At 38.2% G+C, this 22,644-nt stretch overlaps 1 protein-coding gene and 1 pseudogene across 5 annotated transcripts in view; both read left to right on the forward strand.

Moving 5' to 3' along the window:
* Nucleotides 1–22,644, forward strand: part of TAOK3 (TAO kinase 3) — a 190,983-nt gene that overhangs the window by 125,932 nt on the left and 42,407 nt on the right. For all 5 annotated transcript variants that reach the window (XM_028116426.2, XM_028116430.2, XM_088019551.1 and 2 more), the window contains exons 10-13: nucleotides 6,849–6,942; nucleotides 7,973–8,054; nucleotides 15,548–15,715; nucleotides 20,197–20,403. In XM_028116426.2, coding sequence (XP_027972227.1) covers nucleotides 6,849–6,942; nucleotides 7,973–8,054; nucleotides 15,548–15,715; nucleotides 20,197–20,403 — 551 coding nt within the window. The remainder of the gene's footprint in view (nucleotides 1–6,848; nucleotides 6,943–7,972; nucleotides 8,055–15,547; nucleotides 15,716–20,196; nucleotides 20,404–22,644) is intronic.
* On the forward strand, nucleotides 18,331–19,057 carry LOC114219044 (large ribosomal subunit protein uL1 pseudogene; annotated as a pseudogene).

The following is a 22,644-nucleotide window of genomic DNA, read 5'->3' on the forward strand; positions in this document are numbered from 1 at the left end:
CTCAGTCAGTTAAGCATCTGCCTTCAGCTCAGGTCATGATCCCAGGGTCTTGGGATCGAGCCCCGCATCAGGCTCCCTGCTCAGCGGGAGAGTCTGCTTCTCCCTCTCCTCACCGCTTGTGCTCTTTCTTTCTCCCTATCTCTGTCACTATCTGTCTCTCTCCAATAAATAAATAAAATCTTAAAAAAAAAGAAATAAATGTACATTCCTGTGGTTTAAAAAAAAAAACGAAAACAAGAACCTGCCCTCTGCCTAGCACAGTGTTAGCAATTTGGAATAAATTTTAAAATTGGACACCCTGGATTTGAATTTTGGCTTTACCAACACTTAGCTGGCAGGACCACCCCAAATGGCTGCACTAACACCAGCAGGCATCCACATAGTCTAGCATGTGACTGACACCTCTTAGAGTTGTATAACATGTTCATCCTGACTATGAGAGTTTGGACAACTTTCTCAACTTGCTTCAGCCTGTTTTCTCACCTAAGTGAAAATATCAACACATATACCCTAGATATTGTTAACTTCAATAAGATAACATATGTAAAGTGTTTAACATAATGCCTACCACAGAACAAAGGCTCAATAACAGCTAATTGCATTTGTATGTAGGATTATTCCTATTTTTGTCATTTATATTCTAAAATGAACCAAAATTAAACATAACACTGATGCTGTAGCAGCAATTCATCTGTAATGAAAATTTAAGAGGATGTACTACCTAAGTTGAACTTTACAGCTAATTAGCGTCCACCCATTGTTTTAACAAGTTTTTTTCTTACCATAATCTTTCTAAATGTATGGTGGATTCTACCCTTTCCAACCTTCTTAAATAGAGCAAACAACATGTACCTTTTTTTTTTAAGTTTTTATTTATTTATTTGAGAGAGAAAAAATGAGGGATAACACAAGCAGGGGGAGCAGCAGAGGGAGAGGGAGAAACAGGCTTCCCGCTGAGCAGGGAGCCGGACACGGGACTTGATCCCAGGATCCTGGGATCATGACCTGAGCCGAAGGCAGATGCTTAACCAACTGAGCCACCCAGGCGCCCCTAACATGTACCTTCTTATGGTGATTCAAGATCACCATCACATCACTTGTTGTACTGTATAGATGTAGTAATGACTGAAGTTTCAAACAGCAGTTCACACTGGGTGAAATAGGTACTTATCCCAGGAGATACGTTCAGAACTTCCTCTCTTGAGAGAGGCCCTGGTATATGCTTAATTTCTGATTTTATTTTTTATAAAAATGAATTAAAGTATGTATGAAAACACGGTCTCTGTATCAGCCTAACTTAGATTGCCTTTTGTACAATGATTTTCTGAATTAAAGAACAAAGTAGCCATCTCGGGGCGCCTGGGTGGCTCAGTCGTTAAGCGTCTGCCTTCGGCTCAGATCATGATCCCAGGGTCCTGGGATCGAGCCCCGTGTTGGGCTCCTTGCTCCGTGAGAAGCCTGCTTCTCCCTCTCCCTTCCCCCTGCTTGTGTTCCCTCTCTCACTGTGTCTCTCTCTGTCAAATAAATAAATAAAACCTTTAATAAAAAAAAACACAAAGTAGCCATCTCCTGAATCGTCTTATCCTCCACAATGGCTATTCCTACAAACTGACAGATGATACTATTGAATTATACTTACAAACATAGACTGTGTGGTCAGACAAATGTGGGTTCTGATTCCAGCCCTGCCATTTCTTAGTTGCGTGATTTCTGTCAAATTATTTGAACTCGCTATGAAATTTGCATAATAAGAACCCCTACCCTACCTTACCAGGATTGTTTGGATTAAATGAAAATATAGATTTAAAGTGTTTATTATTATAATCCCTACATAGTATACTCAATAAATGTTAGCTATGTATCATATTTCATCCAAAATTTTAATTTACATTTTAACATCTCTTTCAACTGGAAGGCATTTTACAGGCAACAGCATTTTACAATTATAACTGGCAGCATTTTTCTCCAAATTATACATAAAATTGTGGTGCATCTTAATAGTGGTACATTTTATAGTCCCTGGCATCTTAGATTCAGAGAAGGATGGTAGTACATGCTCAGTTAATATTCATTAAGTAAAATTGTTACCAAGGACATTTAACTTCTCAAGAATTATTCAAAATGTATTCTATTGCTAGTGCAATAGACCATACAAGTATCTTTTTAACAGCTTTTCTCTGTATTTCTCTCTGTAGCATTAATCTTGTAAATGGACGTATAAAAGAAGGGTATTTTTTTTACATGAAAAAAGAAAACCTGCTGCATATAAAACCCTAAGCAATGATTTTTCTGTTTTCTATATATTTGATATCGTTTAAATTGTACTTTTAATGTTGAAATTACCTTGAAAGTTGTGGATAATGTTGTCCCCTTTCATTATGATATTTCTTCTATAATGTATATTTTTTTTAAAGCCCCCTAATCTGTAATTTAAATTGCTAAGGTAACATCACAAAGGAGGAAGATGATAATGTTATTGGCACTGTCGCTCTTTCCCGGATCAAGCTCTACAGTTCCTAAGTGGTGAAGCCTGTTCCACAAATTATCTTTTGCTAAATTAATTTTCCACTGAAAGAACTAATTAAATGCATGAATCCTCGGAAATCTTTGGACACTGAAATTGTCCATTCAGCAAATATTTTATTTTTCAAGCTTATTTCAAGAGAAGTTAATATGATGTTCATTTGTTTAACCTACAGATACTTGGTTCACCTGCAAAGGTCATGATAGAAGCTGGCAAATGGTCCATTAGCCTTGTCAGGGAATTTATTGTGCTCAGAAATAAACTCTCCAGGGGAAAAAAAAATCACAAAAACATAAATGTTGTCATGTAGGTTTTTTGCCTGGAATTTTCATCTCCCACACTAGCCACTTTTGATAATAAATGAATGTTGTGATGGCTATTGGGGAGAAGCAGGCATATTTACTCTTCTGAAAGCTGCTAATGATTCTTTTTCTTTTTTTTTAATTGATTTACTTATTTAAGTTTATTTTTTTAGTAATCTCCACACCCAACTTGGGGCTTGAACTCACCACCCGAGATCAAGAGTCACACGCTCTACCAACCGAGCCAGCCAGGTGCCCCCCTTCTATTTAAAAAAAAAATAGCAGTACAGTCTATCATAAAACGCACAGGGCTGTTGAAGAGGGACTAAGACCTAGTGAAAAGAACATATTTCTTGGATTCTTACAAGATGGGTTGAAGTCCCATTTTAACCACTTACCACATGACTTAGTTTCATTATTTAGGCTAGCTGAAACTCAGTTTCTTCAGTTGGGAAATAATGCTTGGAATAATAACCCTCTTCTTGCCAAGCTAGCCTCAGAATCCTGAATGACATGTAGCACATGGTAGGTGCCTGACCTGTAGTAGGAATTCAGTACATGGTACTAATTATTATCGCTAACTATTATAGTTTTCAGCCACATTTGTTCATAAGAAATCTGTTGCCACAAAAACTTGGTCATTGTCTTTAAACAGAAATCATTATTTTTTTCCTTTTAGTTAATCCAGCTTTTTTATGCTCCCATCCTTTTCCTTTCTTTTGAGAAAATCTCAATTACATATTGCAAGGTGGCTTCAAAAGCACTCCTAGTTCCTATTTTGCTGCTTCTGTGGAAGATTGTATGCAGACTATTATATTCTACAGTAAGGGTTGACAGACTTTCTGTAAAGGACCAGATAATAAGTGTTTTAGGCTTTGCAGGCCATACATTCTCTGTCACAAGTACTCAACTCTGCTGTTATAGCATGAAAACAGCCATAAACAATATGTTAATAAATAAACATGGCTGTAATTCAATAAACCTTTACAAAAACAGATTTCTAGGTAAATTTGGCCCACAGGCCATAGTTTCCCAACCCTTCCTCTGTGGTATGCTGGCTTAGCAATGAGTGCTGTCACCATGGCTCAGAGGATTTATGTAGCTGAGGCCATCTGAAAGTAGTATTTAGCAAACGCTTCTCAGACCACAGAGCTGTGCACCGTTTAGAACACCTTTAGTCACGTACTTCTCTACTACAGCTATTCTCCCATCGTGTAGCCGGTTGTCATCTTGTTCACAGCAGAGTGTTGGCTACTTAGAGCCTCACCATTCCTGCTTCAAATCCGAGCTACTGCCCTTCTTGTCACTACTGAATTGGGTTTTGCTGTTGCTTTTTGTTCCTTCATCCTTTTTCCAAATTTCTCTTCTCTTTCTTTCTCTAGTCCCCCTTCCTGGCTGTTTCTCCTCTGCAATTCAGCATTCTCCTGAGCAGCTTGAACTTTATACCTTTTGCCAATTAAGTGAGAGGGTTCCTATCCTTCTGGCAGGGAATGAAGCCATAACATAGTATCTGATGTAAGCCCCGAGACTTAGTCACTCCTCAGTCATTTTTGTGACTCCTTGCTGCACTGGACTTGCTGTTTGTTGACAGAGTTTCTTCTTTGCCTTAATTTGCCTTACCTTCACTTACTTATTTTATAGTTATTTTTAGACCACCAAAAATATATACCAGGTGCTATGCTCAGCAGTGGGAATGCAAAGATGAACATAATAGGCATTGTCTTTGCCCTCATGAAGTTTAGCAAAGAGGACACACATTGTGTAAAGAATCACACAAATAATTATGTTGCAATAGGTAGTAAAAAGGAAAAACATAATTTGCAGTGGCAAAAATCTAATAGGACCTAGTCTGAGAAGTCAGAGAAGGCTTCCCTAAGGAAATGCTTATAAGCATATAATAAGCCTTAAATATTTGTGAAATGAATGCAAAAATGCAATTATATTTAAGGGGAAACCTGAAAGGTTGGCAAGAATTAACCTGATAAAGTTTAGAGAATGAAAGTGAGAGGGGAGTCCAGACAGAGGAAGCAGTATGTGTGAAAGGCTCTGAAGTTGGTTCTCTCAGTGAAGCAAACAATGACTTGAGAAGAGGGGGGGAAGCATTGCTTCTCAGAATGAAATGCTAGAGGTTACCAGGGTCATGTTAATGAAGGCAAATAGGCTACGTCTAAGGATCTGGACTTTGTCCTAAGAATGCTGGGAAACCATTGATGGTGACACGATGGGTTCCTAGTTCCACATAGCTTCAAATACTTGAAGTTGTCAGAAGGCCAAGCTCTAGAAACTCTCCAGAGTGTACCTCCTGCAAAATAAAAAAAATAAATATACCTGAACCTAAACCTGAACTCTTCTACATTTGAAACAGATATAAATCACTACAACTTTCAAATTTCCACTTGTTGACAGTCCATGCCCCTATGATACTGGTAGCTATTTCATGAGTATATAGTATTCTGAGAGGCTAATAAGTATTTATAGATTGGTAGACTGTACATTTTAAAAGTATCAGAGAACACTTAGTCAAGACTATAAGAGGCCCCTCCAAAGCATCATGGATGAATAACCATAGTTGTCTTCTGCTGGGATACTTCCAGTGACTTAAATTTCACTACTCTTAAAATTGTTCGTTCCAAGTTTGGGGGGGTTTGTTTTCTTGTTTTCTCACCCTGGCTTTTCACAAGTCATCCTTCTGCAAGTGAAAATGTCTTTTGTGTTATTTCTGTCCTTAGTTCTTATTTCTTAGAATTGCATAGAATAAGCCAAATTCACCATTTTTAAAGTGCTTAAAAACCAAGATGCTTGATAAAACCCGAGAATTAGATTATGAATTACAAGGTGGGACTGTGTAAAGAATGCATTAGGATAAGCATGGCAGAATGAGATAGTGATTTATCTTCTAGGGCATAATAACTAGTAAATAATATAAAATCAACTGCACTCAGAACTAGAACCTTGTTTCTTTCCTTTGGTCAACAAATCGTGCACTTAATATGTGAATAACATTCTATATTGCTTGAGGAATAAAAGCATTAAGAGTACTAGAGTACTAGGGTTGACAGGGTGCCTGGGTGGCTCAGTTGGTTAAGTGACTGCCTTCGGCTCGGGTCATGATCCTGGAGTCCCGGGATCGAGTCCCGCATTGGGCTCCCTGCTCAGCAGAGAGTCTGCTTCTCCTTCTCACCCTCCTCCCTCTCATGCTCTCTGTCTCTTATTCTCTCTTTCAAATAAATAAATAAAATCTTTAAAAAAAAAGTACTAGGGTTGTAAGATCTTACTTGCAGAGCTAATGATTTCTTTTGAGAGAAAAGATTGTTTATGTGAGTGCAGTAGGAGAGCACATGCCAAATAAGCAGTACTAAGCTAGAGCTATAGAAGTTCCAAAAAGGAGACCGTGATGGGCTGAGATGGAATAAATCTATTAAGAAATACCTAATTTCACTGAGTTTCTCTTTAAAAGGGGTTGGACCAACACTTGATTATGATTTATCCCCCCCCTCCCGCTTTATCCCATTTCCCTTCCACCACCACCTGTACCATTTATTTGGCCTAGATGAGCCTTCAGACAGTGTTTATTGAGTTGAATTACGTTATCTCCCTTGCTCTGTTAGTCATGTTGAAGATGTTCCATTCTATAATAATTTTTCTCATTCTATTTTTCTGTGCCTTATGGATTGTTTTCAATGAATAACATGTTTACATTAAAACACATACATACAAAGATGTTCATACCTATTGTGGGAACACAAGCAAAGACCAGCATTTGAAGAGGTGAAAAAAATTTTTTTCTTTGAGTCTTTTGAAATGGTTCTGTTAGGAGCTTTGCCAATGTACATTAAAATGACCAGCAGCTTCTTCTGAATGGCTATCCTGGGCTGACCTTAGAGATGAAAATAAGTGGATTATGTGGCATGATGACAGTAATGAGCCATTGATTTAGCAGCAAAGCTTTGCTCACAGATCCTTACTTCTCTGTCTGCCTGATTTCTTTCAAGAACTGTTTTATCGTGTTTCTTTTCCTTCAGCGGAACGGAAGCCCCCCCTTTTCAACATGAACGCAATGAGTGCCTTATACCATATTGCCCAGAATGACTCCCCAACGCTACAATCTAATGAATGGTAAGACTCTGCTCTCATTTTAAGTCTCTAAGGGAATCACCGTATGTATTTGGCACTTTAATTGAATCACATTTTAAATATCTGACCTAGAAACCATACATTCCTTCATTGTATGTTATAGTAAGTGACAGTGGTACTTTATAGGCATGAACTGGCTATGCACACACACAAACACACACACACACACATTTTTATTTCTGCCCTCACTGTCACTTGTACTGTGTTCTTAATGTGTGTGTAGGAACTGAAATTCTACAGGGAACATGCCCTGCTATCTTCCTAATAAGTCTCATCTCTTAAATCCTGAGTCTTGTATTGATCATCTCAGCTCTTATCACTTCTTGGCAGAGATAAAGTACCTTCTGTGATGTCATTATTTTTCAGTTGTCGTTTCTTTTATTATATGTATATTTAAGTATGTTGACATCGAACATACACTGTCTATTCAGAAGACGTATTGTTCCTTGCAGAAAATTGTAACATTTTGATAACTGTTTGGGCCACAAGAGTTAGAGAAGAAGGGCAATTTTAAACAAGAGTGGACAAAATGGAATTCTCAAGAGAAGGAAGTTTTTCCATCCAGAAACCATATTCCTAAGTTCTCTTCCCTTATGCTTCAAATTTTACTACCTGGTTAGAGGTGATGGGTGATGGAGAAGTTACCAACTAGCAATGAAGAATATAGCCTTGAGACTTAGAGTTGTTATCTTTGGAAAGAAAAATGTGTATAAAACTGTTGTATATATAAATAATAATACTTTTAATTTTCTGACATAAATTATGATTTGATCTTGCTTATTTGTTAAGATATGTTTGTGTTGACTAATTTGAAACTCTCCACATTCATTATCCAAATACTAATTTTTAGATACTATAAACTTGAAAATGGTCCACTTCTCCTAATATTCCATATATTTTATTAAAAATCTCTTAAAGTATAAAACTTTCCCTTGAATGAGAATTATTTTAAACACCCAGTATATTCCACAGACCCTGATTTTATTTTCTTTTCATGTATTTGCACATATAGGACAGACTCCTTTCGGAGATTTGTTGATTACTGCTTGCAGAAAATACCTCAGGAAAGGCCAACATCAGCGGAGCTATTACGGGTAATTTTTCAAAGTTATATTTGAGTAGGGGGATTTAAAGTCATGTTGTAGTGGAGTATAGTAAATCATTTCTGTGGCAGCTCATCATGACAAACTGGATTAGAACGTGCTGCCTTCTCATTTATCCAGAGATAATAGCTAGGAATAGAAATCACAAAATTGTGACAATGGATGGTGCTATATATTCAATGTGGACAGTTTTTTCCGCAACTTTTCCATCTTCTCTTTTTTCCCCTCCCTCTTTCTGCCTATGACAACAAGTAATTCTCTTTGCTCTGGTCATCATTGTGATGTTCCTATGACTAATATCAGCATGAACTTCAATACCGTGCTTTCAGGACAGTCTGCCAATGGTTCACATGCCAACTCGGGGATTTTCGGTTAGATTGTTGCCAAATCATCAGGCAGTGAAGATGTACAATAAGTATACAAAGCATACATTTACATCACATTACATCATACGTGTTGGTGACAAGAGTATCATATTAACTCCATTCATTTGATTTAAACATCGCATTTTTGGGCATCTCTTCATGTAACATTTATTATAAACTTTATATGTAGATTCCATCAGTATCAGTAAAGTGTATGGAGACTTTTACAACATAAATGTCTTTTATTTGGCACAAACTAGTCCAGATTTATTTAACCTCTTTCTGTATGTATATTTTTCAACTCTTTTGTTGGTTGGTTGTTTTTAAGAAAAACTCAGAAAGATTATATTGCCTAAATTTGAAAGCTTAAGACTGTCAGCTGCCTTTGTAATTGAAGAGCACCTTGTCTAGGTCACAAATTCTTGATTTACATTTTGTTTTTCTGAGAACTCTGTAAACATTATCCTATTTTCTGGCTTTTAAGTGTTCCTGAAGATGTAGGTCTGAAGCCAGCAAGTTTTTCCACATTAAATTAAGTTTTTTCTTCTTGTAAATAGTAGCCCACAGAAATATGGTGGCCAAAGCAACAAAGCAAAGGACTCTGTCTAATTCCCTTTGGTGTAGGGCCATCCTGTGTTCTAGACATGAACTCTACTCTGTATGTCTCATTGACAGCTCCACATTTCTGTAGGGAAAAACGACAACCAGAACAAAGCACCAAATAACCTAAGATAAAGTAGTATCTTTATTACTTTGAAGTAAGTGATAAAAGTTTTAAAATGGTGGCAGGGAGTAGAAAGCACTCCCATAAAGGGAAAGAGATAACTTGGGGCTATATTAAAATTAAGGGGGAAAAGCACCTCAGAGAAGAAGATAATACAAGGATTCAAAGATGAATTTTAGGGTACAGACACCAAAGGGATATAAAAAGCAAGCAGGCAGAGGTAAGAAAAGAAATGGAAGAGAAAAATTAAAACACAAAATCATAAGCAACAAACTAATTAATAAACCAACCCATGTAGGGTATCCCAGTGATAGAAAGTTGTAAGGAAATAAAACAAAGTTAAATGCAAGAGGAAAAATTGTAAAGGTGATCATAATGAAGGTGACTCATGTGGAAGACAGGAGATCTAATACACACCAACCTGTTATTCCTGAAGAAGAAAGCAAAACACGTCTAGCAGAAGATATTTAAAGTGTACCTGAAGAAAACTTTATTGGAAATAAATGTTTGGATCTTTATTTGACTTGATTTAGTCTTAATTTGATTTGGTGGGCCAAATCACATGAGCCCACCCTTTACTCAGCAAATATTTACTGATTGTCTATTGCATGCCAAGCACTGTTCCAAGCACTAAACACACAAGTAAATATATGATATCAGTTCATAGTAAATTCTTTTTTTTTTAAGATTTTATTTATTTATTTGACAGAGAGGGAGAGAGCACAAGCAGGGGAAGCGGCAGAGTGGGAGGGAGTAGCAGGCTCCCCACTGAGCAGGGAGCCTGATGTGGGGCTCAATCCCAGGACCCTGGGATCATGACCTGAGCTGAAGGCAGACACTTCACTGACTGAGCCACCCAGGCGCCTCCGTAGTAAATTCTTTGCAGAAAGATAAAGCAGGGACAAGAATGAAGAGTGATGGTACCTGGCATTCCCTTTTTCTTTCTTTCTTTCTTTCTTTCTTTTCTTTCTTTCTTTCTTTCTTTCTTTTTCCTTTCCTTTCCTTTCCTTTCCTTTCCTTTCCCTTCCCTCCCCTCCCCTCCCTCCCCTCCCCTCCCCTTTCCTTTCTTTCCTTTCTTTCCTTTCTTTCCTTTCTTTCTTTCTTTCTTTCCTTTCCTTTCCTTTCCTTTCCTTCCCTTCCCTTCCCTTCCCTTCCCTTCCCTTCCCTTCCCTTCCCTTCCCTTCCTTTTCCTTTTCCTTTTCCTTCCCTTCCCTTCCCTTCCCTTCCCTTCCCTTCCCTTCCTTCCCTTCCTTTTCCTTTTCCTTTTCCTTTTCCTTTTCCTTTTCCTTTTCCTTTCCTTTTCCTTTTCCTTTTCCTTTTCCTTTCCTTTTCCTTTTCCTTTTCCTTTTCCTTTCCTTTCCTTTCCTTTCCTTTCCTTTCCTTTCCTTTCCTTTCCTTTCCTTTTCCTTTCCTTTTCTTTCCTTTTTTTCCTTTCCTTTCCTTTCCTTTCCTTTCCTTTCCTTTCCTTTTTCCTTTCCTTTCCTTTTTCCTTTCCTTTCCTTTTTCCTTTCCTTTCCTTTTTCCTTTCCTTTCCTTTTTCCTTTCCTTTCCTTTTCCTTTTTCCTTTCCTTTCCTTTTTCCTTTCCTTTCCTTTTTCCTTTCCTTTCCTTTTTCCTTTCCTTTCCTTTTTCCTTTCCTTTCCTTTTTCCTTTCCTTTCCTTTCCTTTCCTTTCCTTTCTTTCCTTTCCTTTGACACACACGGCGAGAGAGGGAACACAAGCAGGGGGAGCGGGAGAGGGAGAAGCAGGCTTCCCGCCAGCAGAGAACCCGATGCGGGGCTCGATCCCAGGACACTGGGATCATGACCCAAGCCAAAGGCAGACTCCTAACGACTGAGCCACCCAGGCGCCCCTCTTTTTTTTTTTAAAGTAAACTGTACCCCAACATAGGGCTCAAACTCACAATCCTGAGATCAAGAGTTGCACATTCTCCCACCAAAGCCAGCTGGGCACCCCAGGAGCTGGTATTTTAGATGAGTTAGAGAAGGCCTTTCTAGGAATATAACTTTTAAGCAGAGCCCTGAAGACATACACCATGGAACTGATCTTCAGTAACCTGATGAAGTTCCTGAACTCCAAGGATAAAGAAAGATTCCTACAAATAGGCTGAAAAAAAAAAAAAAAAGGTATTTTGGGGTGGATCTTTGACCCAGCTGAGGTGCTCTTTAGTTATAAAGGCAGCTGACATTTTCAAGGCTCACAATTAGTTAATTTTTTTTCTAATAGCTTTTTAAAAAATTGCTCAATAGCAAAATCCAGTCAATCTAGTGATAAAACAAGACAAAAAAAGAGTGAGGGAGAGAAGGAAGAAAGAATGAATTAGGAACTGAAGAAACTGTTAAAAGGACTGGCAGCAAACACCAAATTTAAATTGACCCCCAAAATTTTTATATATTTCTTTTGCTTGGTTAAAGAGACTACATTCTTCATGTTGGATAGGTAATACAAATTTCAAAAGACAGAGTATGAAAAGTAAATCTCCTTCCTATTCTAGGACCCTCTCTAGAGTTAGCAACCACTGTCAATAATTTTGTGCATGTTTTTCTAGAGATATTCTATGCATATGGAAGTAAATGTACCAATTTATTTTTGCACCAATGGGAGCAAACTGTAAACACTATTCTACCTTGATTATGTGTTTGCCTGTTTTACTTCATAGTATGTTTGCCGTATTTTTTATGTTACTACATGCAGAGCTACCTCATTCTTACAAACGGATCCGTGACATTTTCAGAATGACCGTATTTGTTTTAACCAACCTCTTTATGCTGTTTGCAGTCTTTTGCTATTACAAACTACGGCAGTGTTGGTTTATACCTATATATGGATATTGAAAGAATAAAATCCTACAAGTGAAATTGCCAGTCAGAGGGAATATAGATTTTAAATTTAAACAGATACTAACAAAAATCCTCCTCCAAAAGCGTTGCACCAATTTATAGTCCCACTAACAAAGTATGAGGACCAACACTTTTTGAACTTGGCTCTCAGCTCATTGGAAAGCTTATAGTATTTCTTGTTATGAGCTAAGTTGAGCATCTTTCATAAGTTGAAAAGCTATTGGTTTCCTCTTTTGTATACTCTTTGTGATCTTTGCCCATTTGTCTGATTGTTAGGTTTTTTTTCCTTATTATTTTGTAGTAGATCTTGCAAATATTTTTTTCCCTGTTTCTCTTTCGATGTTCTTTATGCTGGGCTTCTTTTGAGAGGTCATGCAAAAATTTGTTATAAAGAAGTCAACTTGTTTCCTCCCAGTTGACTATTTTGTTCCCAAATAGTTTTAGGTCATTTCTTTTCACATTTTCTTCCTGACATTTTAAAATGTCACCTTCACGTTGAATCCATTTTAAATACAGAGCCAAGGTAAAATCATTTATATGGTTAATGAGCAGAATGTAAGTGCTATAAACATTGACAATGTAAAAATACTAATGTAACTAGAACAACCTAGGGGTAGGAAAGAAAGATAAGTGTACTGACTTTCCTATTTTTCAGAGTAGATGGTCAATAATATCCTTAAGTTGAAATGCATAGATTAAAAAAAAGGTAACTCCGATCTCTGTCATCTTTTTCCTTTTTTTTTTTTTTTTTTTTGGTTAACTTTAGAGAGTTTTTTTTAAGAACTGGTAAGTCTTGGTGAAGAAATTATAACTAAAGTTATAATTTAGTTAGAAATTATAACTAAAGTTAAGCTTTACTTCATTGTCTTCTAATTCTGCTACATTTAAGCATACCTTAATTTAATAGACTTTCTTAAAATTATCATGTGTAATCTTTCCATGTAAAATTATTTCTAGACATCCATTATCCTGAGAGAATGTCTGAATTGATGTTCTTTAATTTAGTAATATTTATTTCTGGATGGTGGAACTTGGAATGATTTACTTTCTTTTATGCATTTTTCTGTATTATTTAAATGTTTCAAGGAAATATACTTTCAAGAACAATAAAACCATTATTTTAGAAGGATCTGGGGACCTTTTAGTTGTAGGGGTTTCGAGAATAATGGGCTTTGGAGAACAGGGAAGAGATGGGATTGCAGGCAGAAAGAACATAAGCAAAGGCATGTAGGTGTGAAACACATGGCATGAGTCAAGAACTATGTAGAATGTACTATATGCGTTGGATGGGAAGGAGGATTAGGAGTGACTAGATTTGAACATAGAAATATAACCACGAACCATGTGTTTAAGACGTTGAGTGTATCAGTTTTAAAAGCCTTAAACAGGTAAGGGTTTAATTATCTTGTGCAATAAGAAGTCCAGGGCATTGAGAAAGGAGATGTTATAAGCAGTCCAGAGCAATAAGCAGCTCAACAATGTCATCATGGATCCAAGCTCCTTCTATCTTCCTACTTTATTATCCTCAGTATGTGGCTTTTATCTTCTTGGTCACAAAATTGCTCCTGCATCTCCAGAACTCAAGTCTTTATCCCAAGAGGGAAAAAGGAGGAAGGGCAGAGTGGGAAACACCTTTTCTTCAGGTGCTTTGCCTTTTTATTCTAGAAAACAAAATTTTCCTCAGGGACTTCTGCCTCTATAGTATCTCACCAGAACTCAGTCATACTGTTATCTGTAACTCCAAAAAAGGCCAGAGTTCAACTCTTTTTACTTTCTAGTGCTTACAATAAATGAAGGCAAGGGAAAGAGGTTGGAATGGGGGGTGAACGGGACACCAGTGTCTGTCACAATGAGTGACACAATCAAATCTATGTCTTAGAAAGATAACAGCAGTGGTAGACCACCAGAAAACAAACACCAAATGAGGAAACGTGGATTACAGGTGTAGCTCTTCCACTATTTGGCCGTGTAAATCACCTAACCTCTCCATGCCTGAATTTCCACACCTTGAAAATAAAAGAATTTCTAAGTGCTATTCTTGCTCTAAAATTCACCGATCCTAAGTTACAGCTTGAAGTTCACTGAAAACCAGTTTGCTCTTATATAATCACAAGTACTAGAGAAGCAAAATAATTTACTTTCTCCCTTTCATGCTCATCTGGAACTATTCAGGCTGCACTCACTTCCAGGAATAGTGTTTCATTTTCAGAAAGGACTCTGCAGAGGAAGAGATATTTTATAAAAGCAGGAGCAAAAGCCACAGTTCCCCTGACAGCAAAGTCAGGATGAAGAACCACAAGACATGTGCCTGTTTTTCTCACAGTGGCCCTACTCCTCTTTTATAGCTGTTTAACTTAGGAAGAAATGAAATCCATTCCATCATCCAACACCTACCACATTATATCCCATTTTCCCAATATCTTCAAAGTATAATTTCACATAAGTGAATTTTCCACATAACAAACTTATCCTTTAAAAAAAAAAGACAAAAACTTCCTCCTCCCACTTTTGATCATTTTCTGCGTAATCTTGTCAAAATACATGATGTACTTCTGTGCCTTCTTAAAGAACGCATAATGAACATAATTTCACTTCTTGGTGGCTCAGAAACAGTAGTGTTTCATCAACTCTTGGAGTATAAAAAGACTGCATGAGGAGCATTTTCCCCTTTGCAAAATAGCCCACAAACCTTTGTTCATTTTTATGTGGTTGGTTGGTAGGTGTGTTAGTCATGGATTTTCCTCTCTTTTTCTTGACTGTCATGCTGCCTGACAACTTTCATAGGACCGTTCTTTTTACAACAAATAACTCTAGTTCTAATAGCTCTCCATCCTCTCTTCTCCCACTTTTATTCCCTCTTTCTAAACTGATACAGGCTAAGAAACCAGGAAACCAGAATATGTGTAAAGATCACTGATAATATTGAAAGTGAGGGCCATTTATACCAGGAAAAGTTTAAGGACTTTGGGGCAGTTACTTTCACTCTTCAAAGGCCCTTTTCCCTTATTTCTGGTTGTACAGCTCTGTAAAGGCAAAATGAAGTTGCCAGAATTATGACCTCTAAATAAATTGAGTAACTGCCATATTTTCAAGCATACACTAGAATGACCACAAGGAAACAAAATATGTACAAGTCTGTTTCAACAGGGTAGTGTAGGGTGGGTAGGAGGATTGAGGCAAATTATGACAATAATATCTATAACTCTGCGTTGCTTCTACTTGTGATGTATATTCAGATCTTTCTTTCGGATTTGAAAGTTACAAGCCTCTAAGCTACTAGTCGTTATTACTTATATGTTAAAGTAACCTCAAGAATTCTCAAGTAAACTCTAGGACGAGGTCCAAAAGATGGGGCTTGAAGAAGAAGATAAAAGCATAGTTATCTCTTTATAAGATTTATGCAAAATGAGAGGCTATATGAAATGAGTCATATCTTATTATTTCTGCAAAATCAATAGGCCTATTTTATGTCTTTTTACTTTTATAATGTAAATCTTGCCCCCCAAAATCTGTTTTCTCATTTTCAGTTTCTGTTTTTTTCTCCTCCCTCAACCAGCACGATTTTGTTCGACGAGACCGGCCACTACGTGTCCTAATTGACCTCATACAGAGGACAAAAGATGCTGTTCGCGAATTAGATAACCTACAGTACCGAAAAATGAAAAAAATCCTTTTCCAAGAGACGCGAAATGGACCCTTAAATGAGTCACAGGAGGATGAAGAAGTAGGTTCAGTTTATTTGGTAGGCACTGATGGGATGCCTACTACATGGGAAAGTTCTGGACTGGGCACTAGGAAAACAACTTTTGGTGATAAAAATGTAATTGGTGCTTTGGGCCTCAAGAATCATGTAGAGTTGCAAAAGAGACGTTCATAAAATAACTCTTACATAAGACAAAATATGAAAAATGCTATTGAGTTGTGTCACCATGCAGGGGTCCATAGTGGGGAGAAAATAAGCCTGCTGGGGGGGGGATTAGTGAAGTTTATGTGCAGGACATGATGTGGGTGGTTTCTGAGAGACAGGCATAGGACATTTTAGGCTCAGGAAAGTGCTGCGCTTTAGGAAGGTTATCCTGGCAACAGAGTGTATTACGACAGACTGGAATGTGTCACATTCTGTATAATAGTCCATGTGAGTGATAATAAGGACAATGCCAGTGGGAATGGGGGGGAAAGGAATACTTTTGAGAAACACTGTAGAGGTAGATTTGATAATACAGTGCTTCTCATTGAAAGTGACAGTGACAGGTGAAGAGGAGTTTAAGGTGACTCTGAGCATTTTAACCCAGGTGACTAGGGTATGTCAAAACCAAGAACAGAGAAAAAGAACTAAGGAGAAAGAGTAGGTTTGGAATGATTTCAGTTTGATACCTGTTGAGGTTAAGGTCCTGGCATCATATGCTGCCGACATAGTATACAGACGGGAGTTTTCAAAGGAGAGGTGACTTTGTTTTCTCATTCAAATAACTTAAGAAGGATTGGTTGAGGTAAGGGTAATGACAATTGGGACACCTGAATGGTGACGTCTGGCAGTTGGTTGGAAAATTCAAACCCAGAACATAAGAAAGAGGTCTGGGTAAAGAGTGGTTGGCTGGGGGTCAAGAGCATTAAAATGGTAATGAATCAGGCGTTGAATGTAGAATGGGAAGAGGGCCATGCCATGTGAGGGACCCGAGGAAACAAGCATCACAGATGTTCAGCAGTCCACAACTTCAAGGACGGAGCACCCAGTATCATCAGATGCCACAGAGAGGTCAAGTTAGACAAGGACCCCCCCCCAAAATGTTAACTGTGTTTTACAAACAGGGCATTCTTGATGACCTTCATAAAAGCAGCTTTACAGGAGTAGTTAGGATGAATAATAGATAACTGTGGGTTTGTAGAATAAATGGGAAGTGAGAAAGTAGAGACAGTGAAAGCTGGTTATTTTTAAGATTCATAAATTTGGATAAGAAGGAAAAGGGACAAAGGGCAGTATGGAGAGAGGTCTGTAAGTATGGGGCAGGTCTCTTCATATTTATAGGCAGAGTGGAAGAAGCCAGGACAGAAGCATTAAAATTAGATGAGACAGATGTAGTTAAAGAAGTAGGATCTCAGCCAAAATCTATAAGGAACTTATCAAACTCAACATCCAAAGAATAAATAATCCAATCAAGAAATGGGCAGAAGACATGAACAGATATTTCTGCAAAGAAGACATCCAGATGGCCAACAGACACATGAAAAATTGTTCTACATCACTCGGCATCAGGGAAATCCAAATCAAAACCTCAATGAGATATCACCTCACACCAGTCAGAATGGCTAAAATTAACAAGTCTGGAAACGACAGATGTTGGCGAGGATGCAGAGAAAAGGGAACCCTCCTACACTGTTGGTGGGAATGCAAGCTGGTGCAACCACTCTGGAAAACAGTACGGAGGTTCCTCAAAAAGTTGAAAATGGAGCTCCCCTATGACCCAGCAATTGCACTACTGGGTATTTACCCCAAAGATACAAATGTAGTGATCTGAAGGGCTACGTGCACCCCAATGTTTATAGCAGCAATGTCCACAATAGCCAAACTATAGAAAGAGCCAAGAGTCCATCAACAGATGAATGGATAAAGAAGATGTGGTGTATATATACAATGGAATATTATGCAGCCATCAAAAAACCTGAAATCTTGCCATTTGCAGTGACATGGATGGAACTAGAGGGTATTATGCTAAGCGAAATAAGTCAGTGAGAGAAAGACAAGTATTATATGATCTCACTGATATAAGGAATTTGAGAAACAAGACAGAGGGTCATAGGGGAAGGAAGGAAAAAAATGAAACAAGATGAAACCAGAGAGGGAGACAAACCATAAGAGACTCTTAATCTTAGAAAACAAACTGAGGGTTGCTGGAGGGGAGGAGGGTGGGAGGGATGGGGTGGCTGGGTGATGGACATTGGGGAGGGTATGTGCTATGGTGAGCGCTGTGAATTGTACAAGACTGTTGAATCACAGACCTGTACTTCTGAAACAAATAATACATTATATGTTAAAAAAAAAAAGAAGAAGAAGAAGAAAGTAGGAAGGGAAAAATGAAGGGAGGGAAGTCGGAGGGGAAGATGAACCATGAGAGACGATGGACTCTGAGAAACAAACTGAGGGTTCTAGAGGGGAGAGGGGTGGGGATGGGTTAGCCTGGTGGTGGGTATTAAGGAGGGCACGTTCTGCGTGGAGCACTGGGTGTTACATGCAAACAATGAATCATGGAACACTACATCAAAAACTAATGATGTAATGTATGGTGACTAACATAACATAATAAAATAAAATTTTAAAAAAAGAAGTAGGATCTCTCTTTTCCGATTACTGCGGCGCGAAGAACCATGAGCAGCAAAGTCTCCCGCGACACCCTGTACGAGGCGGTGCGGGAAGTCCTGCACGGGAACCAGCGCAAGCGCCGGAAGTTTTTGGAGACGGTGGAACTGCAGATCAGTCTGAAGAACTATGATCCTCAGAAGGACAAACGCTTCTCGGGCACCGTCAGGCTTAAGTCCACTCCCCGCCCCAGGTTCTCCGTATGTGTTTTGGGGGATCAGCAGCACTGTGATGAGGCCAAGGCAGTGGATATTCCCCACATGGATATTGAGGCGCTGAAGAAACTCAACAAGAATAAGAAATTAGTTAAGAAGTTGACCAAGAAGTATGATGCCTTTTTGGCCTCAGAATCTCTGATCAAGCAGATTCCACGAATCCTGGGCCCAGGCCTGAATAAGGCTGGCAAGTTCCCTTCCTTGCTGACCCACAATGAAAACATGGTGGCCAAAGTGGATGAAGTGAAGTCCACCATCAAATTCCAGATGAAGAAGGTGCTGTGTCTGGCAGTGGCTGTTGGCCATGTGAAGATGACAGATGACGAGCTTGTGTACAACATCCACTTAGCAGTCAATTTCCTGGTGTCCTTGCTCAAGAAGAATTGGCAGAACGTCCGGGCTTTATACATCAAGAGCACCATGGGCAAGCCCCAGCGCCTGTACTAAGGCACAGTTCAATAAATCCTAGTGCTACCCTTAAAAAAAAAAAAAAAAAAAAAGAAGTAGGATCTCAGTGCATGGGATAGGAGTATTAGAGCTTTGAACAAAAGAAAGGACTCCCCGAAAACTAGATAAAAAAGAGGAAAGGAATAAACAGTGAATTTTACCTTTTTATATAAAAGAAAAAAATTAATAATTACAAAAATGAAATTCAGAAAACTGAATTGGACTATAAAATAAATAAAATCTTTAAAAAAATCTCTTGATTGTACATATACAAACGATCCCCTTTAATTGGGAAAATAAATCTGTTAAAAATATAATGTATTATCTACCATTTTAAATTACCCAAATTACTTATGCCAGTGATTCCTTAGAGTGCCATGGCTAAGTAACAATTCATTAAAGATATATACATACAGTATGGTTCTTTGAAAATAGGATTTTTTTAATTAAGTTGCTTTAATTATATTATTTAATCTTATATCAAAAGATATCCCACTGTGATGGGTAAATTACATATTCTGATTATTTTACCACTTCTCAAATAGTAGTCTTTGGACTAGCAGTGATGAATACCAGTATTATTTAACAGATATATTTAATAAGATTATAGAGGTAAGCATGATAGAATTGCTTGAGGGAGGCAGAATTTAATTACCTGTCCAGGACAGTAGAATTAATATCCCTGCTTAGACATGAAGTTACTCAATAATGATTTGCAAAGGAACATATTGCTTGTAAAATCTCTGAAAACTCTTTTAACTTTATTTTAGTTTCAGACCTCTGCCCTGTTTGTAAATATCCCAGAGGTCACCTGTTCATTTACCTACAATCTTTCTCTATCACGTTGATGTTCCTGAAAGTCTCTTATAAACCTGGCCCAATTTCTGCTTACTGAATAGCAATACAATAATATGATAGTTGTATATGACAGGGGAAAGCCCTGGGGTAGCAGCATTTGGAGCCTTATGACCCATGTCCAGAACGGCCCCTGAGGAAGGCAGAGAAGTGAATTTGAGATGTCTGAAAATGGTGGGGGAGTAGTAGAGTCACTACATAAAAAGTTTATCTTTGCAGATTTGGCAAAGAGCAACTTGGCACTGCAGAACTGAGTGTGCTTAATAGCTCAGTCAATGGATTGGCACTTTATCTCCAGTCATCTTTTTTAACCCCCATGCCCCATTTTTCTAGGACAGCGAACATGGAACCAGCCTGATCAGGGAAATGGACAGCCTGGGTAGCAACCATTCCATCCCAAGTGTGTCTGTGAGCACAGGCAGCCAGAGCAGCAGTGTGAACAGCATGCAGGAGGTCATGGATGAGAACAGCTCTGAACCTGTCCTGATGCAGGATGACGAAAGCACTGTAAATTCCAGTTCCTCTGTTATGCCCAAGAAGGTAGGTTCTGTGGTACCCTTCACAGCTCTAGGCTTTGTCAATGTAGTGAAGCCAGCTCAGGCCACTTGGCATCCAGACATTTCAGTGGTACCTTTCTACAACTGCAGTATGGGACTAGACCTAGCACTTGAAAGTTTTCTTATAGTAAAAAGATAACAAAAGACTATGCAAAGCTATAGCTGGGCCTATTTCTTCATCTTTCTCTCCTGCTACTCTGATGTCTACCATCATCAGTAAATGAAAATAAATAAATCTGTAAATCTTCAAGTCAAAGAAATTGATAAAATGCCCCTCTAAACCAATAACTTTTAATACTGTAATCTTAACACCTTCCTGAGTGTAACCCGTTGGTTGTGCCCATTTAGAAGTATGCTCTCAGAAGTATGTTTCTTAATGTATATTCCCAAGATATCATTTGTTTTAGAAACAATTTCTACTCTTTTCTGTTGCTCTTAGATTTATTCTAAAACTAGCTCTGTCAGCTTAAATATTCTGACTTTTGAATGAATGATTCTATTTTTTATTTTTACTTTGGTTTTCCAATTAAAGATCCTCCTGGGATGCCTGGGTGGCACAGTTGGTTGAGTCCAGCTCTTGGTTTTGGCTCAGGTCGTGGGATTGAGCCCTGCATCCGGCTCTGTGCTCAGTGCAGAGTCTGCTTAAGACTCTCTTTCCCTCTCCCTGTCCTCCCCCGCTCTGTCTCTCAAATAAGTAAATCTAAAAAAAAAATTTTTCCTTTCATACAGACCTGTCATGGTTTATAAGTTGAAGTACTTCATGAAAAAAATGAAAAAAAAAAGTCTTAAAGTTTCTTGCAGAGCATTTTCTATAAGATGAATATTGTACAGGGGCGCCTGGGTGGCTCAGTCGTTAAGCGTCTGCCTTCGGCTCCGGTCATGATCCCAGGGTCTTGGGATCGAGCCCCGCATCGGGCTCCCTGCTCCGCGGGAAGCCTGCTTCTCCCTCTCCCACTCCCCCTGCTTGTGTTCCCTCTCTCACTGTGTCTCTCTCTGTCAAATAAATAAACTAAATCTTAAAAAAAAAAAAAAGGTGAGTATTATACAGAATTACCAATAATTCTTTGGACGAAGTCCCAAGAATGTTTTGAGTGACTTTAGGTAAGCAGTCCATAGTGTAGAATTATATGAAAGAATCTCTTCATTTTTTCTTGTAAGGTATATATGTACTTGTTTTAATAAATGCTAATTTCAATGATAGAGCACATTTAAGAATTTTTTTCACTTAAACTTCAATTGGTGCATTTTCCTTGCAACAAAAAGGAAATTGAACAGGTAAGGAATGAAGGGCAGGAGAAAATATACTGGTCCCTGGTCATAAGTAGTGGAGGGATACATATTTATTTTCTGAACGGATTAACTTATTTATTGAACAAAAATTGGTGAGGACTTCTACTACATGCCAGGAACTATGGTAGGTCCTGTGGATATGTAGGAAATAAAACACACATAACACTTTCATGAAACTTATTCTCTATGGGGGAGATTAGGAAAATAATTGTACAATTAACTATATCATGTGATTATGAAAATTTCTGCTCCGGGTAAAAGGAGTATTTAATCTATCAGGGAGTAGTGGAGAGCCTACCCAGTGAAGTAACATTTAAGCTAAAACTTCACGGATAAGTAGACGTTAGCTAACCTGGGGTGAGAGATGGGGATGAATCAGAAAACAAGCGTAAAAGCCCTGAGACAAAAAGAACTTTGTATGTTCAAGGAAGAGGGGAAAGGTCAGAGGAGTTAGAGCTTGGTGAGCAGTGTGAAGAGTGAATGGAATCTAGAGAGACAGCAAGGACCAAGTTATCAGAAAGCCATGGAAGCATTTTGAGTAAAGGAGTTATAGCATACAGATGCAGAAATCTGCTAAGAGTTCAGCATTGGCAGCCAGCCTTCTTTAAACATGGGCAAGTGATTCTGTATTTGAAAGGTAGAAAAGAAGGTTTTGCTGGGCTCTCTTTTTGGAAATAGTTATCATGGATGCTGACAAATCTGGCTCTTTCCTTTCTATTACCTCTGGAGTTCCATGGGTATAGGGATCAAAAGAAAAGGAATTCCCCTGGACCTTTTTACTCTAGGACCCCTCAAATGAAAACAGAATTAGAAGAAAGATACTACTGGCACAGTCAACAAGAAGGAAAATCCTAGTCTTGAACTCACTGGAGATTTTAATTCTAATTTTGGTGTGTGATGGTACAGACCTGTCTTATGATAATACAGGTTTTTC

Source organism: Eumetopias jubatus, unplaced genomic scaffold, assembly GCF_037043125.1.
Source record: "Eumetopias jubatus isolate StellerSeaLion01/CBP00866 unplaced genomic scaffold, mEumJub1_p1.0 scaffold_16, whole genome shotgun sequence".
Classification (NCBI taxonomy): domain Eukaryota; kingdom Metazoa; phylum Chordata; class Mammalia; order Carnivora; family Otariidae; genus Eumetopias; species Eumetopias jubatus.